This window comes from Gambusia affinis, linkage group LG07 (genome assembly GCF_019740435.1).
Source record: "Gambusia affinis linkage group LG07, SWU_Gaff_1.0, whole genome shotgun sequence".
Taxonomy (NCBI): Eukaryota; Metazoa; Chordata; class Actinopteri; order Cyprinodontiformes; family Poeciliidae; genus Gambusia; species Gambusia affinis.
In genome coordinates, this window is record NC_057874.1 from 26,769,910 (window position 1) to 26,788,010 (window position 18,101).

General features: G+C 37.0%; 1 protein-coding gene across 3 annotated transcripts in view; it reads right to left on the reverse strand.

Moving 5' to 3' along the window:
* slc12a5a (solute carrier family 12 member 5a) overlaps positions 1-18,101 on the reverse strand; it is a 149,336-nt gene that overhangs the window by 86,809 nt on the left and 44,426 nt on the right. The window contains exon 1 of one of the 3 annotated variants that reach the window (XM_044121109.1): positions 7,674-8,023. The exons of the other annotated variants lie outside the window; for them this stretch is intronic. Coding sequence (XP_043977044.1) covers positions 7,674-7,728 — 55 coding nt within the window. The 5' untranslated portion in view covers positions 7,729-8,023. Of the gene's footprint in view, positions 1-7,673; positions 8,024-18,101 lie in introns of those variants that run through there. 3 annotated transcript variants of the gene reach the window in all.

Consider the following 18,101-nt stretch of genomic DNA (forward strand, 5'->3'; position numbering starts at 1 on the left):
GGTTAACCCCACAATAAAAACTGCTTATTAAGCAAATGAATGGAACCTTTCCAGCTGACAGACTCCAACCATGACAATCCACCTTTTCTGCTTGGTTTTATTTCTCTTCCGAGTCACAGAAAAACCGCTTGATGAAATGAAAAGAGACTTGCAGTTATCTTGTGTTACTTGACAGAAGTGTTAAATTTAGAGCAGCTGGTTTTTGTGCTGCAAGGTCGAGATGAATTTATGGTTCTGAAGCTTGCCACTGTCACAAACCAGCTTAGAGGCCACAAACAGCTATTTGGGTGAAAGTGAATCGATACGTGGCTTTTCATTATGGTTCCATTTCCCAGTAACTTGTCTGCTGAGAGGACTGGCAGATAAGCTGGAAATTGAGACTTATCAAAGACCTCTTCTGTGACAAGCAGCAGGAAAACAACAACTTTGACTGTTTCAAGGTAAATGTATCATCTACGTACAGATTTACAACTTTTTTTAAAAATCAGTCTGGAAATATTTAGGAAAATGCTTATTTTACGGTTCTGGTAAAACCTCTGCGTAAAAAATGTTCCAAACATAATCTAAATATTGTAATTTACTGTTTGTTTTCTTTCTTTTTCTGGCTTCAGCTGGAGAGAGATTGTGAAGCTGAATAAATAGTTCAAAGTTAAATGCCCCCACTCAAACATGTATTACTGACCATTTCCTACCCATGGCTAAGTGCATTATTAATTGCATGACTAAAAGGAGAACGCCTTGACCTTAAAACCAGACTTATGACGATACAAACGCTAAAAGCTTCCTGATTAACTTCTATTTCAATTTTCTGTCAGAACACTCTGCTCTTGTCACTTTTTACAGAACTGTTTACTAGACGGTACTTAAAGCCCACTAGAATATAATGGATGGGCTACAATAAAAGAAAACTATTAAGCTTCAAGTAAAAGAACCTTTAAAAAACAGATGCTTATAATATTTGTATTGTGCACATTCCCGGTGCCTCCTGATTTGCTCGGTTTGATTTTTTATTGAGCAACTAGTCTCTGTTCTTGTTCTAAAACCAATAAGTAATAGAATAAAGGAATTGATTGGGTGGGATTTCAAGAAAACATGATATTCCACGCATCGGGTTCCCTCCCCGAAAACAAATGAACAAAAAGAAACCAATTATTGGATCAAAACTTTACTACTAAGAATACAAACATTTCTTTGCTTGTTTGAGGTGACCATTTGTTTCTGTTGTGCCATTTTTACACCTTAATTTGACTTAATTTTCCATATTCAGTCAAATATGGAAACTACACCATAGATTATGTGGTATAGTTTTGGATAACTACACCACATTACCACACATTCTAAATAAAACTATGTGATACTATACAAAAAATAAAAACTCCTATCCAGAATTTTCTTTTCATTTTATAAAGTGAAGCATAAGAGAAGAGGAGTTCTTTGTTCATCTTCTTGGGTGTGATTCATTTCCATCCTTCATGCTGAGTGACCTCCTTTTCACCTCCATAAAACTAGCCAGCTATTTCTTTTCTCCACTAAAACCATTTTTCATCTTCAGGGAATCTAGCAAACTGATTTAATGTTGTCTACATTGAATTGATCTAATGAAGGATTTTCTGGAAATATTCTTCTGTACAAGAAAACTAAAATGCCTAATGCACCAGAACATATGACTAATGGCTTTTAGCAGTTCAGTGTTTGTGCGAGTGTGTGTGCCTCAGACACCCAATTTGTACAAGCTTTTGTTTAAGCTTTTCACCGTAGCACAATGAGTCAACAGCAAGATTTCGGGAAGTGCAGCCCTTCATGATTAATTATACTCTCTTGCTTTTTAATTGAGAGACCAATGAATGCGTATCCGTCCGATACATCTGGATAGCCACTACTGATTGTAACTATATTCTAATTAGACAGAAACCCATTCATTGTCTCACAACTATTGTATCTGCGCTTCATTAAAACACACCTTTATTAAATTCAATTATGTAATGTATAATTATGAGCTTTCTTTGAACTTCAGGAGCCATTTTTAACGTGGTGCGCTGATAGAAAACCACATTTGGAATTGGGAGGATAAGGTTTTAAAGACCGGTAATATCCTTAAATTTTAACATGTATCTGAGATTTTTATTGATTTTCAAAACTTTTTGCAAAGACAAATCTGAAAAGTGTTAGTACCTCAAAACAAAAACATAATAAAAAAAATGTCTTGGGCAACCAATTCACTTCAAAACTTAATAAATTAGTAGTTGAAGTCCAGATGGACATATTCATATTCAGATGTTCTGTGAAGATCTCAGAGGTTCATTGGAGAATGTTGGCGAACAAACACAATCAAAAAAACCAACGTGTGGAGAAACAGGTTTAAATTATACAACTACATCCCAACCTTCCATTCAGTGTTACAAAGAAGTGCTTTCAATCTATCATTTGACAATGGAAAGAGTGTGGCACCAAAACAAACATGAAAACATTAATCAGAAGCAGATAAGAGGTCAAACATAAAATGTTGGAGCTGCAGAGATCCACAGCTCAGGTGTATCTGTCGACAGATCAACTACTAGTTATGAACCTCACAAATCTGGTGAGGCTGTTGACTTTGGGAAAGAAAACGAGAAAAATAAAATCCAGATATGAAGTTTTCGACAAGCCATGCAGGGGTAGGGGTTTCAAAACAACGACTTAAAACCTTCAGGCCAACTGTAAAACCACGTTTACTTCAAAACTAATACCATGAAAACACCATGTCAACTGTAAAAATGTTGGTAGCATTAATGACTCGGTGCAATCTGCTGGGTTTCCTTGGGAACATTGTGAATTGGCACCATATAAATAAGGCAGAATTGCATTGAATTCTGTTTTTGATGTTTGAGGGTGTTAATTCAGCCGGACAGGGACATGAATAGAGTTAGCCAAAGTGCAAATTGCAGTTTAATGCAGTATTTATTTCCACTTTGGTGTTTTTATTTAAGTACATTTTTGTTAATGGAGACCGAGAATCCATTTTATTTTTGTTTTTGGTTATTTTGTTTATTTTATCCGTTCCAGTGTTAAGTGTTCTTTTGAAAATAAAGTGTAATAAATCTCATGCATTATTACGTCATTTCCATTAAGTCAGTGTAAAAAGGTCTTCAAATAATATTATCGTTTATTGCAATAATTTTTGAGACAATTAATCATTTAGCAAATTTTGTTATTGTGACAGGCCTACAAATGAATACTTTTGCAAGACACTTTATATGAATTCTGACTAAAACAGGTGGAAAGTGAAAGAAAACAGACTATATAAATCTATCTCCTCCAGGGTAGACGATACACTTCAGCACAAAACCACCAAAAACATTTAGATGTGCGTTTTTTGAGAGAGCTACCTTTCCACGTAACAAGTGCCTGTATTAGCCAGCACTTGCACTGCATTTCTGCTTCCTCTCGCTTTCCATTCACAGTAGTCAAGTTGCAGAGTGGGTAGACAGAGAATAATGACGTTGAGCATGCACAACAACTGCTTCCCGAGGAGAGGGCCCCAGGGAGCATTTTTGCAGTATTATGCAGTCAGCCATAACTAAAACATCATTACCACCCCGTTCACAGTCCGGAGTAAGAGTGCAGACTGGAAACAGAGAGGAGGCGGATGGACTTATGAAGTTAATGACCGTTTTTATTACCAAAGAAACTCCACTGGCTATTTTCTCAGGTAATCACAAATTGTTTTATTTTAGGTCATTTGGTGGTCACTTTCAACACCTTAAAAAGGACTCACCATCTGGAAGAAAATCAGGGAAAAGGAAAGAATGGATGGAGATGAAACCAAGCAGTGTTAGATGGATGTGTAAAATTACACAAGCAATGATGACAATTAAACTCATGAACTGATTAAGAAGTAATCTAAACACAAGGTTAATTGGTAAAAGGTATTAATGGGATAACTGAAAGACATAAGCTGCATTTCATACTTTCACACAACCCAATATGAGTTTGAGAAAAATGGTTCAAGTTGACGGAAAATGAAGGAACAAATCATTTCTGGTACATCACCAATATAATGACATTCCATAATGAAACCATAGAAATATACCTGCTCGCGGGTTACAGACGGAGGTGCTGAGGGGGAGAAGTGAAAAGTTTGCTAGATAAGCAAATTAAATTGCCTCCTTCAACTTTTTAGTTTTTTCTTTTTAATGAGCTTTTTCTGCACATTTGCAACAGATAAGTTAGAAATCTCGGTATAAACAGCTGGGAGCAGTTATGCTGTTTAACCAATGCATCATAGATGGGATGTTTGTTGGTTTCATCCACCTAAAACAGGTAAATAAAATATTCCCCAAAGCGATCATTATGCAAAATGATGTAAATACAACCATCATATTAACAATTCTGTCATATGATTGACATTTTTTACCCTGAATTTTATTGATTTTACTCATGTATTCTAACTGAAGCATAGATTGTAGCTACAAAACAATACGATGAGTCAAATGATACTGATGTAGAGATGCCAATACCTTTTTTGTACTCTCACTGTATTTAACAGTGAACTTTTTCATAAAGTTGACAGTTTTAATCTGTTTTTATTGCAATGTCTCTAATACTGTAGTCCAGTCGTCACTAACCTTTCCAATTTGAAGAGCCACTTTTGCTACAAAATAAAATTTGTCTAGAGTGAAAAAGACTTTGATCATATGTACTAAATTAAATGTTTTATTGAAGAAAGGGAGGAAATTAAATTTGGACAAAATTCCAAATTTAGAAATGCTTGAAGCAAAAAACAATAAATTACTTTTATACGTTTTGGTGCCTTCTATTGCAGATATTGTAAAAGATATTGCATATAAACATACAGAAGAACTGCAAAGCAGCCCTTTTTTATTTTTTTATTAAGACAACAGTTTAGATACAGCGACAAACTCCTTAATGTGCCTATTGACAAGTATTATCAGAGTTGCTATACAAGTTCTATTATTGGTTAAAATTGTTTGGTTACATAATTGTACCTGCTCTTTAAGCCCACCTAACAAATAGATCATTAAATATGTTTGTATGCCATTTTAAATTATTGATCATGGCTTAATGAGAAAAAACCTTTTGGGAATTGTAATAACATTTAAGAGTGAGTGCCTATTATTTTCCAACAAATCTTTTGGATTAATTATCCATGATATATGTATATATATAAATAAAATAGATACTGCGTTAGATGTTTTTTTTTCCTCTTCACCAAGATCTGTAAAATTATTCTCACCCTGTTTTTAGTCTTTAAAGAAAAAGTTATTTTGTTCACTACTGTATGCCTGAACGAGCTATTAGCTGTCAGCCTCCCTGTTGAGCCATTGACTTTCTCCTGCCAGAACTAAAAAGCACTATTTAATTATGCACATAAGAAAAACTAGTCTCTCATTAAAAACTACAGCAGATGAAATGAACTGGCATGTTAATGAGCAAGTTGTATACAGAAATTGAAAAATTGCAGAGGCTAAAAACCATTGGGTGAAGTAGAAGGAAATAACAGCCTGGTAATGATAATTTAAGCAGTTGCACTATAAGAATTACCATTTCTAACAGTGCCCAGATAAAACAAAGTGCTCTGGCAGTTTAAGTAAACACTATTTAGCTCATCTTATCATTAGGATTGCACCTGAATTTTAACTGAATTCCTTAAATAAATAAAGTCCACCTTCCCTTTAAATCTTGAATGCATTTAATTTCCTTCCATCTCCCTTAAACTGTTCTAAGAAACAAAAAAAAAAGGTAGTTAACCAGAGCTGAAATTGTTTATATTTTCATGTTTATAAAATGCATAGTGCAGTGATACACCCCTGCAAACATAAATCCTTCCACCTGGTGCATTGTGTCCCTCGTCCGGGTTGTAATCTCGCCATGTAATGAAGGTTGTAAATCAGCACCTTGGACAGCATTTTCAGTACCAGGGGATGGCGGACAGCAACAACAGCTGACATTTCTCCTTACCGGAGCTACCCTGCATCAAGCTGATGACTAAACAGAGTTATTCAGGCTGTTGCACAGCTAGCTTAGAAGAGCTATGATTCAAAGGAAAGGGGTAAAGAGGTTGAGTTTGTTTCTGTGTGAATGACGTCCTACTTAAGAGATATACTGCTGCTGCAGAGTGACAAAAAAGAAAGATATGCTGTGAAGAGGGTGAGTAAGAAGCAAATTTCTCCCTCTAACAGTCCCAGCATAGCTGAGTGCACATAAATAGGTGATATCAAAGCACTGAACTAAAACAAATTAAGAAGAAAATGGCTAATTGCGAATCTTAAATCATCCTGATATTTAGATGGAGCTGCAGAAGTGATGAGCTACAAGCACATACACTTTTCAGCACTTTTAGCATTTGCTCAACAAGAACATGATGTTACCATCAACGTACCCATCAGCAAACACATATTTAAATCCAAAACAGAAACAGGACACACGGAGCAAAGGATCTCCAGTCTAACACTTCAGTATGAACCTATAAGGCTGTGTGTGAAGCTTGGTAACCTGGCCCAGAAGTTTACAGAACCAAACCCTTGCTGTTCCTAATTAATAACACATTATTGTAATTCCACTTATAAAAAAACGAATGATGTCTGCATTAAGTTAAATATTCATGCTCCCAGTGCCGGTCTATTTTTATCATTAAGCCCTCACAGGTAGAAGAGCCTGCATAGTGACTGTTCTCTCATCCGCAGCCTGTCTCTTCAATGCATTCCTTGGAGTCCAGGACTGAGAACCAAAGGAAGGCTTGTGCATGACGAAGAGCGGGAGAGATGAAAAAGTGAGACTGCAGCGCAGATCGATTTGGAGAGCAGAGAGGGAGACGAAAGTGTTTCACATTTACTGTACAGTTTGAGGAGAACGATGTGTAAAGTAAAACCAGCTGATGACGACTTGCGATTTAATATCTGGCAATGTTGAGTGTTTTAGCGAGAACAAGTTTAACGTCCAGCAGATCAGTGAAGGTGAGCATGGTCTGCTTAGCCATCCACACAAACCAGCAGAACCAGCAGGGATTCAGGTTCACTCCTGAATCCCTGCAGAGAGTCTGTGGCGGGGGGAGGAAAGGGGATTGGATGGAGGGCTGACTTTGACAGCTGGGGGTGATGGGATTAGCAGAAATGGTGACTTTGTATCTGTTGTTGTGTTATTCAGTGTGTGTGTATGTGCATGTGCATGTGCATGTGCATGTGCATGTGCATGTGGAGATACCAATACAGTCTGTTGTCAGGGAATATTTAAGTAGCCATTAAGAATTTGACAGCTCTGCTTTATTCTTCGTTATGTGTGCATGTGCGTTTATTTTCGTGTATTAGAGAGAGTGTGCATGTGTTATTAAAAGCTTTAACACCCTTATGCTCACAATCCATGGTATGGAGTGTGCACATTACTATTCCTGTCACAACAGCCTTGCAGTAGAAGAAGCAGTCATAGTGGAGGCAAGCAGACCATCCGCTGTAGAAGCTAACGTTGACACTCACACACCAGCGCTCTTCAATCCAATCAAGTTGTGTGTGTGTGTGTGTCTACATCTTGCATGTCCTTTTTATTTTTCATAAGTAGGACATATTTACTCTCTCTCCATGCTGTTGCATCGGCATGGCACGGCACTGTGATGTGATGCATCAACATGTCCAACCTCCCTGATTTCTCCGAGTGACCGCATGACAAATCTCATCACTCACCCTGGCTCTGCGCTCCCCCGTCTCCCTCCTCTGTGTCGGTCAGGTTGTTAAGCATCCTGGCTCCTCTGCGATGCTCCTTGTTCTGCTGCTGCAGAGCGATGTCACCGATCGAGCTCTCGGCGGCTCTCCCTGCTCTCCACGCGCTGTGATGTGACCACAGAAATTGCAGGGAAGCGGCGCAGAAAATGTGCCGGGGGATCCTCCTCACTCCTCTTCACTCCTTGCCGCCTGTAGGATGCAACGAGGAGAGGCAGCAGAAGAGAGAGCGGAGGGGGGGGATTTTTCTTTCCTCTATGTGGATCCTCCTCTTGACGTCTCTTCTCTAGCTTGCAAGCGTGACTCTCTCTCCAGAAGGAGGAGGAGGAGGATGGGGGAGGAAGAGGGAAGGTGAAGCTGCAGGAGTTTGGTGTATGATGGAACGCCTCAAAGCTGCGCATTTGCTCTCCCTTTTTTGTTTTCCCCAATTTCATTTTCTTTGTCCCTTTTTCAGCTTGTTTTCCCCCTCCGGTTCTTAATATCACTCAAAACAACGATATTCTCAGACGATGCTGCTCTCTCAATGTAGGTTCCAAGCTGATTGCATATTCAAGCAGTTGTGTGATTTTCTAAATATCCTTTTCTGTCCTTTTTCTCTGCCTCCTTCATCTCATCACCTCTGTCAAACAAATCTGTGATTGAAGAGGCAGAGTGAGCAGCCAGTAGCCTCACCGCTCTGATGTTCTCCATCTACAGATATGCTTCATGGTTTGGCTTCTTTTTCTGTGCTTTGAAAGGAGCAACTGCACACACTTCAAATTTAATGTCAAATGCAAATTGACTTTTTCTTTTTTTTTCCTTTAGGAGAAAGACAAGCCATAAGAGTTATGATAAACATGGAAAGCCTGGTACTCAGACGTGCACACGCAGATTAATCCAGCAACTGGTTATCTCAGTCCTTCTTTGGAGCATTTAGTTCCAGCTGAGAGCACCGGCGCCCCGTATGTTGGCTGCTCAGCTTTGGAGCCCTGCTGGAAATTAGACCATCCTCATTTTGATCCATGCAGATTCATTTTGATCTGGTACACTGTGTACTGAGAGCACAGAAGTGAGCAGCACGGATGTTTGTGATTCTGTGTTTTCTGCAGCAGTTCCGTTTATGTTGAATGAATCGCGCTGTTTGTCACGCTGGCATTGATGCAGAGCAGACTCCAACCATGAGATGGAGAATGCAATTCTGGACCCCCAGACACTGTTGACACTGTTGAAATATAATGGGTTTCACAATGGTACAGTCATTTCAACCAACAACCATGCCTCGAAGCTTAGTCATAAGTTTTTACTCAGATGTTTGTGTTCTCCTTCTGCAGTTGAACTAACCTTCATGCCAGATGTGTGTGTGTGCAGCAGCAGGAGATCCAGACAAATTAAATTATAATATTGAAGGTAAAATTATCCTTTGGATTTGCAGAGCTAAAGTATTCATGCCTTAAATCTCCTGCTCATCATGTAAATTATACAAAAATATATATTAAAACACCGTTCACTTTTTTGAATCTGTACATGTTCAAGATGTGATGTTAGATTATTCCCATTAGTTTCCCATAGGTTTTGTTCACATTTAGGATGAATAAGGGAATTCCATTATCATCACTTTTCACTATCAGCCGATACTGTTCCAATCCAATTCAGAAAAGCAGCACTGACTTGACTTAAAATGTTTCTTTTTTTAAACACAGACATAAATGTCCTGAATAACAAATTCATTTGATCACTCTGCCGCAGAACAATACACTTCAATATACCAATACCTTCACAAGCTTGGCCAAATATGCAATTAATTTGTTCAATCTGCGCAATTAGGAAAATAACAGCCAATGTAAAATAAATAAGAAACTGAAGCTAATAGAGTGAATAGATCTGTCCTTACCATGTCATCTGCTTGACTGACTGATAAGATGTTTGTATTTCATATTTCACATATATTGTTTGTAAGAAATAATTTTTGGAGCTAATGTTGTGTTTTTATATCTCCAACTGACTCATTACTTGGATTCAGAATCCATATAATTTTCAAGAATTTGAAAAAATACATAAAATCTGCTGTCTGGCAGCCTTGTAACTATATGAAAAGCACCAAAACAAAGAGGGAACTACAAAAATGAAAGAGATTCAAGTAGCCCATCTTCTTTGAATGACAATATTGTTTTTACCATGTAAAAGGTCTACAAAATGAATATTTAATATTTTGGAAACTATGTTTGCACAAAGCTAAGCTATAGCAGAGCCAAGGAAAATCATTGCTGTCATGAGTTTGAAATATTGTTATTTGTGATTTACAATCATTTAAATTAAAATGTCAACTGAACAATCGTATCTAAAAAAAAGGCCATCGAGTGCATATCTTAGTTATTTTATGATCTTTGTGATATTTATTATGTTCATTTTTTAAATATATTATACAGTGCAAAATGTCTTAAATTGAGCAAGTAAAGCAATATGACAAAAATAAAGTAGTTGAGGATGTTGAAGTAATGCACTGCACATGCTGCTGCTGCTGCAATACTGCATCTCTACTGCAGCTGTTCACATCTCTCCCCAAAACAGAGTGTAATTATCTCTGCTGATGTGTGTGCAGGTGTACATAGTCAAGAAAACAAGAATCAACTGCAGCCACTGAGTTTGTACACACAGATTGATATTCAGTGCAAGCTGGCTGACTCAAATTAAAATTTATTTTGCCCTAAACAAGCTGACGTTAACCAACTGACTGCCAAATCTCTGTAATATTCTTTGATTGAGACAGACGGAAGGCCGGTAGCCAGCCAACAGTTAATTACAAATTTTGTGCTTTACACGGCTGAGCGGTATTAGATCTAGTTTGATTACAATGACCTTGAAAATCAACTCTTTTTAAACACCCTTATGAGTTTAAGGGTGTTTAGAGAATGATATGTAAAATACATTATGAAAAAAAGAAAGGAACAAAGTGTCTCCATGTGGGCAACAATAAACTAATCCTATCTGCAAATGTTTTAGTTTTTGAACCAAAATCTTACTCGTGTCAAACTCCAGTCCCCGAGGGCTGGTGACCTTTTAGATGTTTCCCTGGTTCATCACACCTGAACCAAACAGCTGATTTATCTCCTCAGGATGCAGTTAGGTTCTCCACGGTCCTGCTAATGACCTGATTATTTGTGTCAGGTGTGCTGTAGCGAAGATACATCAAAAAGTTTCAGGACACTGGCCCCTGAGGGCTGGAGTTTGACTAATGTGAAATAAAGGATAGCTCACAAATTTATCATACAAATAATTATCCTTGATTTTTAGGGCTAAAATTGGAATAATATGGTTTTAAAAAAAACAACAACAAAAAAAGAAAACAAGTTTACCAGCACACTGACAATTCAACCTTCAATTCATTTAAATTAAAAAGAAACTATTTATTCCCAGGAGGAATTAAAGAAGACACATATTCACAGATATGCACTAATTAAATGGTTTTCAAATCTCAGGAAAACATACAAAAACATATTTGTTCAAATTTTAGAACAAAATTAATCACTTAACTTTCAAAAAGGAAAGACGAACATTTTTTTATGTAGAATGAGGGCAGCTGAGTGAGCTATAAATGTGGAAAATGAAGAAAGAATAAAGGATATAGTTTGAAAACCAAGAAACATTAAACTACTTTTAATATCTTTGTACCATTGTATGGTCTGTGGTTGCAGATATTCTAAGAATATACAGAAGTACAGCTAAAAACAGTTTCCCATTGCCTATTTAATTAAAAACATTTCTCATTTGGTTTTATAAAAGTCGCGGTGGAGGGGCCAAGGAGCCATATGTCTCCACATGTCGACCTCCACAGGCCGCAGGTTTAAACTGATCAAACTATGGCTAACACATACATTTAATGTTCAATTGCTAACTCTTAAAAAGAGATGCTAAAGCTTGAGGACACAAGAACAAGATTTAAAATTCCTGTTGGTATGCCAGTCCATTGAGTGGCAGTAAAAAAAACCTTTCATTTAATTTGCCATCTGGCTTTATAACAACAAATGACAAAGCAATAATTTACATGGTCAGCTGAACCCAAATAGTACACCAAGTAAAAAGCAGCACTTATTCGTCATGTCAGCACCTGATGCCAAGTTTTAGTTTTCATTCCATCAAAATTTTTCTTTAGGCACGTTCCTATTGTAAGTGTTTGCAAATCCAACACCAACGCTTGTGGAAGAAAAAGAAAGGCAAACAAAATACTCCAATTACTACATTATTCAATGATCTAATTACACACACACAGTTTTCTTGTTCAATCAATTCAAACACAACAAAGTTCATGAATGATAAAATAGCCAAAATGTGACATTTCTTCCTCGTCTCGGTTAAATTTCCCAGTGTTAGGGTTCATTTTTTCCTCAGACTGTTACTCAGTGCACAGACTGCTGACTCACCAAGCTTCAAAAAGGCACCCTAAATGACATGACTTGCTGACAACTTATCAGTATCTTGTCCATAAACAGAGTCGCGTTATTGGATTAGCACAAACCCTTACAGCAATGGGACAGTGCCAAGAGGAATTCTTTGGTACTGGGTGAAAGAAAACATATAACCTAAAGCAGATGGATGTCATACACATAAAAATTTACATTTATTTGAGGGGTGTAAAGAGATGTTTGTGAAACTATAAAGCTTCCATATGACCCAATGCTTTAAATAGAGTGTAATAATGAAAAGAGTGCTTTCAGCAACAGTGTTTATGTATGACTCGTCTGAAGCTGCTGTGTCCTTGCATGATTAAGTGCATGTAAGCATGCTTTTTAATGTTATTTGATGTTGCTGTGTGTTTCCCAGGAACACCAAATATTCATTAGGAGAAAATTAATCAGAAAACTGTTTTAAGCCACTGAACGCTGGCTCAACTGTCTTACGGCTTTGGCAAAACTCTCAGCAGAGGCTGGACTGTATAAAATCTGCTGATTTATGCTAAAGTACATGAAGCTTTAACAATGTTTGCTTTGATCAAAAGCTTACGGGTGAAGCAGGAACACATCCACAGTGCTTTTAGAAAAGACAAGGGAGAAAGGAGATTCAGCTGCAGTGACTAGATGTTGTCATCAAAGGGTTACAGATGTTAGAAGGCAGAAGATATTAAAAAGAAAATAAGGCAGGTTGGGAATTAGATTGCTCAGAAAAGAACAGAAAATCCAGTTTGTGCAATTCTCTACAAAAATATAAAACATCAATCTAGCTGCATTTTGGTAAATCAGATAGCAGACATTACATTGGCTGATTTATCTGACAGATTCCAACTATGCACATTTGCAATTTGCCAGTCTGGAAGTATTTGCTGTTTATAGCAGTGTTGTGCTGCATCACAGATTTTATTCTGATTGGCAACATAAATGAACTGGTTATTTATATTGTAACACAGCATTCTGGGATGTCTGAAAATGGGAACAGCCTTAATTTAATTGTGGTTATTAAAAACACTGCTGGAAAGTTTATGCCTGCAGTTCTCAGATGGTGGTGAGGATCAGTGACATCACAACCAGACTGACTCCATGAACCTGCTCACTCGGATGAAGGCAGCTGGCTCCCAACTGAGAGTCCTCTACTGTGCCACAAAAATAATAAAATAATAATAAAACAAAAAGTTGAATCATGCCAACACTGAAAAACCCAAAGAGGCAGAATGTGAATAGAGGAGGGCAAAGAGCAAAGGAGGGCTCAGGGCCTCATAAGTACTTACGTTTATGCTTCCATGTTATAAAATTATATTACACCAGAGCAGGGAGCTTCAATCTGTGGATATCTGGACCTCCCACCACAGCTCTTAATAATATTTGGCTAAAAATGATAAAGAATGAACAAAATCTTATAAATATAGACGTAATAAACAATAGCAAATTTGATAGTTGTTTCATTTTTTATTGCATTTCCACAGCAGAATTAGACTAAAAAGTACCAGTGATATATTAGATCTATTTTACTTATTAAACTGGAAAATGTAACTTTTACAACATATTTAGCAATATATCCATGTTTTTCCCTTTTTCAAAACCTAGAAACGAGAAGTAAAAGTTGCCTTTTTCTGAAAGGTCATGTAACATTTGTGGCATTAAATGAGTTTTATTTAGCTGAACTGAGAGCAAAATATTTGCATTTTAAATGTTGCAGACACTTATGCGGGAGAGATGTGCAATTCCTATAGAATACACCATACAAGCTATGAAATGTTTTAAGTTTTTTTGAGAGAGACGTTCACAAATTTCCATTTTCATTCTAGTGAATAAATATTCTTATTTTTAGTAGCTCTAAAGGCAGTTTCAAGTATTTGCTGGTTTTAGCTCTTTGTGAACAGCGGTGGTCCCTAACTGTTCCCACAACTTGGGGTCTATTGTACTCAGAAATACACCACCTATTTCTAGCACCAAAGTGTAAAATTTTCTCTGGACTTTGTATTGTCAATGACTCTGTTTCTCAGATGAATCTGAGAAACAGATTCATACACATAAATTACACACATAAATTCTGTAGAGAGAATTTATGTGTTTGACGTCTTCTGGTTGGACTGATCTTTCTCCAAGCACATGCATGTGATGCAATGATCACTTCACACAGATAAAGGTTTTTAGGGGAGGCTTTGAGTGCGAGTATCGCAAATGTGCAGTCTCTACAACAAAATCACATCACAGCAGACCTCAGTTCCAAGCAGACTGGTACCAGAGCTTCACACTGCAACACATTGTTTCACTGAACAATGTTATGCTGCTCAAGCTGCTTCAGATATCAAAGGATGAGATCGAGCAAGGACAAACTGTTCCAACCTGCAGTCTCAGTGACAATGCCTCGTCTCCTCTTGTGGCTTCCTGGCTTCCTGCCAGATCATTATGGTCTGTCTGTGCACCTTCAGTAGCTGACAAGGGCATACCGCATTTTTACACAAGTTTTTGGCAGAAGAAAAAAACAAAAGATATGGACACACACTTGAGCTTGAAGTGGAGACAGAAAAAGAGACAAAGAGAAAAGTAATAGAATTCACAAACTAGTTCAAAGCCTTTAAATCTCACTACGACTATTAAACACATTTAAAGCTTTATTTGATCCTACAGAAGAAAGCTGTTTCTTTCAATAAAGATCACTGGGTAATATGACCACTGTAGAGGGAATAAATATCAATAAATCTAGTTGCAAAAGACATCCTCATAAACTAAATCTGCAGTATAAAACACATAGGATTATCATTAATAATGCTATGTGATTTTCTGTTTGAGCTGTTTTTAGAAAGAAATATGAGCATATCTTTAATTTTGTGTGTCTGATTGGCACCAAGTCTCATTAGTGAGCCACAGTGCAAAAACCAGAGAACACAATTACTACAAAACCGAAGCACTTGTGTTGAAGGGTTCAGCTTGATTAGATTTTAGCTTCGCTTTTCTCTCTCTCTCCCTCTCTCACCTGTTATTTGATTAGACTTTGCTCAAAGTACAATCCAATTATCTCCTACAGCAAGCCCAATGACAAACACAAACATATCCATACATGCATGCAGAAACGATACTCCATGGGAGACTTTTACTAAACTATTAAGCGAGATGGGCGTAAGACAATTACCTGACTTAACAATGAAGTTTGCTCTGCCTCAGCGAAAAGTCACAGAAAAATAATGAAAATTATTCAGCAGAGACAAAGGAGCCTGTCACTAAATCATTTGCCATGACACTGCTCCTTCAAATCTAAAGTGAATCTCTAATTTTTTAAATGTAACCCCTTACTTGAAGTGTATTCTTCTAAAAATAAATCTAGTGCTTTCTTTGAAATACAGAGATTTTGAAGTTTGAAAGAACTACAGCCTTTTTTGTTGTATTTTACCAATGAAAATAGAAACAGGACCGAAATCAGTTCAGCCCAGATAACTACATTCAAACTGTAGCAGAATATTATCGCAATGTGTTGTTGAGAGAAGAGTTTGCATGTCTGAGGTGTCAGAGATTTGCTTGTGTTGTGTTAAGACCTGCAGGGCCAGCAGAAGTTGTTGGCCCTCAGAGTGCCTGTCAAGTAATTAATCTGAGAATAGCCGGGCAGAGATGAGCCACCACATTTGACAAGGCTTTGATTGTGAGACAGGCATCAAGATGTAAGGGCAATTCTCGTAGCCTCGGCAGGCGGAACAAGGACATCAAAGTGGTCCAGCAATGTTTCAACACAACACAGCAAGGCTTTTCTTCCCCAACATGTTTATCTGATAAGGCCTGCTAACCACAGATTGTTGTCTTTCTAAGACTATAAGCCTTCTTTCCACTGTGCTTACTTCCACATTCTTTCAGTGTCTCAATCTTGAAACAAAAAACAAACATATAAAGTCAACAGCACTCTCTACTCTCTACTGTGCCTTTTTAGGAATACAAAATGTGTGTAAAATGTGCAGATCTAGATGTAATATTATAGCTCTTGATAAACACTAGGAATGAAACATATGTATCGGTATTGTATATCGGCTGATGTTAGTGATTTACTAACAGAACGGTATCACTGCAAGAAAATTACAAAACATTTTAGATGAGAAAATAAACAATTTTGATGTAAGACAGGAAAGTAGTTGGTTTTTAAAATTAACCTACAAACGTCGAATCAGACACTGAATCAAAATTTTCACCATTAATTGAATTAATCGTCAACTGTACTAAACACTGATATGTGTCGATATTTTAGTTTGAAGAAAGAAGCAAATCTGTATAATCCTAATTCTTTGACACAGTTATTAGTACAATAAACACAAACTTACATCTATGTGTCATGTAACCTGATGCAGAGAATAGAATTTTTCATGCTTACTCTCCATTTCAGGAAGCTGATTCAAAGCCTATATAATCAATTATTTTATGAGTTTTATGAGTTTCAAAATCTGTCCGTTTACCTTGTATAACAGCTTGACAATTTGTGCATTATCACTGAACTGAATGTTGTGAAATTATAAAGCAAAGAAAAATGAGGACGTTCACAAATGTGAATCATAAAACCCATAAATCGACCTCATGAGATTATCTCCAAAAATTAAATGAAGCTACAAGTAACTGAAAAGCAAACTTTGATTTAAATTGTGATTAGATCAACAACGTGGTCTATTGAAGATTTTGCTTGTCTTGAAGGCTTTGTCATGTTGTTTAAGTTGTAAATGTATACAGTCAAATCAGCATTGGTTGTGGTTATACATGTCTGCCACTGATACTTAATCAGTAAAGAGCTGAAAAACTGGTAAACTACTGACAAGATATGTATATAGTTAATTATTCCAACTGACATTCTTATACAAAAATGCATATTGCTATTTGTCATTACAGTTTGTAATATGGTTTGGCTCTCCCTTTGTTTCCTGGATTGAGCTGCACACAGAGATACTAATTCATCTATTGGGAACTCCAAGATAACTCAGAGAAACTACATTCAGTGAGGTTCTCTTCTTCTAATGTAGCACCTGGATTCAATACTGGAATCAAATGCCGACTCCCATCCAATGACTTTGGATTCAAACAAAGAGCTTGTTAAGAAGTAGCTGGGTTGCACGCTTGTTGTTCTTATTTACTTTAAATGCAATCATTCTGTGCTTATACACAGCATTATGTTCACTATTTTCTGATTCAAATCTGCTGAAAACTAATCTATTGCAAATCAGCATGTTTATTTTATGCATTTTTTATGAAAGAGGTTAAAAAATGCAACAAATGCAACAATGCAACAAAGCTTTGTGATTTGAATTAGAAGCCATTATTTATCTGCAATTACCCAAAAAATATCACCGGTGTGTGATAATTTACTGACATGTTCCCAGTGCAGCTATCTGAGAGAGCATCTTCCCACGTTAGGAGAAGGTGAATCTGACAGAACAACCTGAGCGGTGCTGGGAGGAAGTCATCACTGAAACACCCTTTAAATAAAGACAGCAAAGAGAAAAACAGCAGTGGATGTACCATCTCCAGAAAATAAACAGCACACAGTAGAGGTTAGGATGCGGTGTAAGCTGAGATATATTTTTAGTGTCGTCAGATCAAGAGTACTAAATTTTGTGGGTACAGCGTGTACATGGAGCATGCTCTTTACATTTTTCCATCTCTCCATAAATTCACAAGCAACCTCTTTTTTAAAATTATATTTCATTTATTCCATGGAGGAGGAGGGGGAGCACAAAGAGGAAGGAAATATGACCCAGTTTTATTTTCTCAAAAGAAAAGAGATGTAGCAACAGGGAGAGGAAAAAAGAAGTGAGAGACGAAGATGAAGAGGATGAGTGGGGAGCTCTGGCCTGAATGAGAAGCGAAAGAAATAAGGGCACATTTCCATATATGGCTCCACTAAAAACATCACTGTAGTTAAAATCTGAATACTAAAAAAACAAAAATGCTTGTTCTTATGCACGTAATTCATGCTATTTTCTTAAATTTGAAAAAT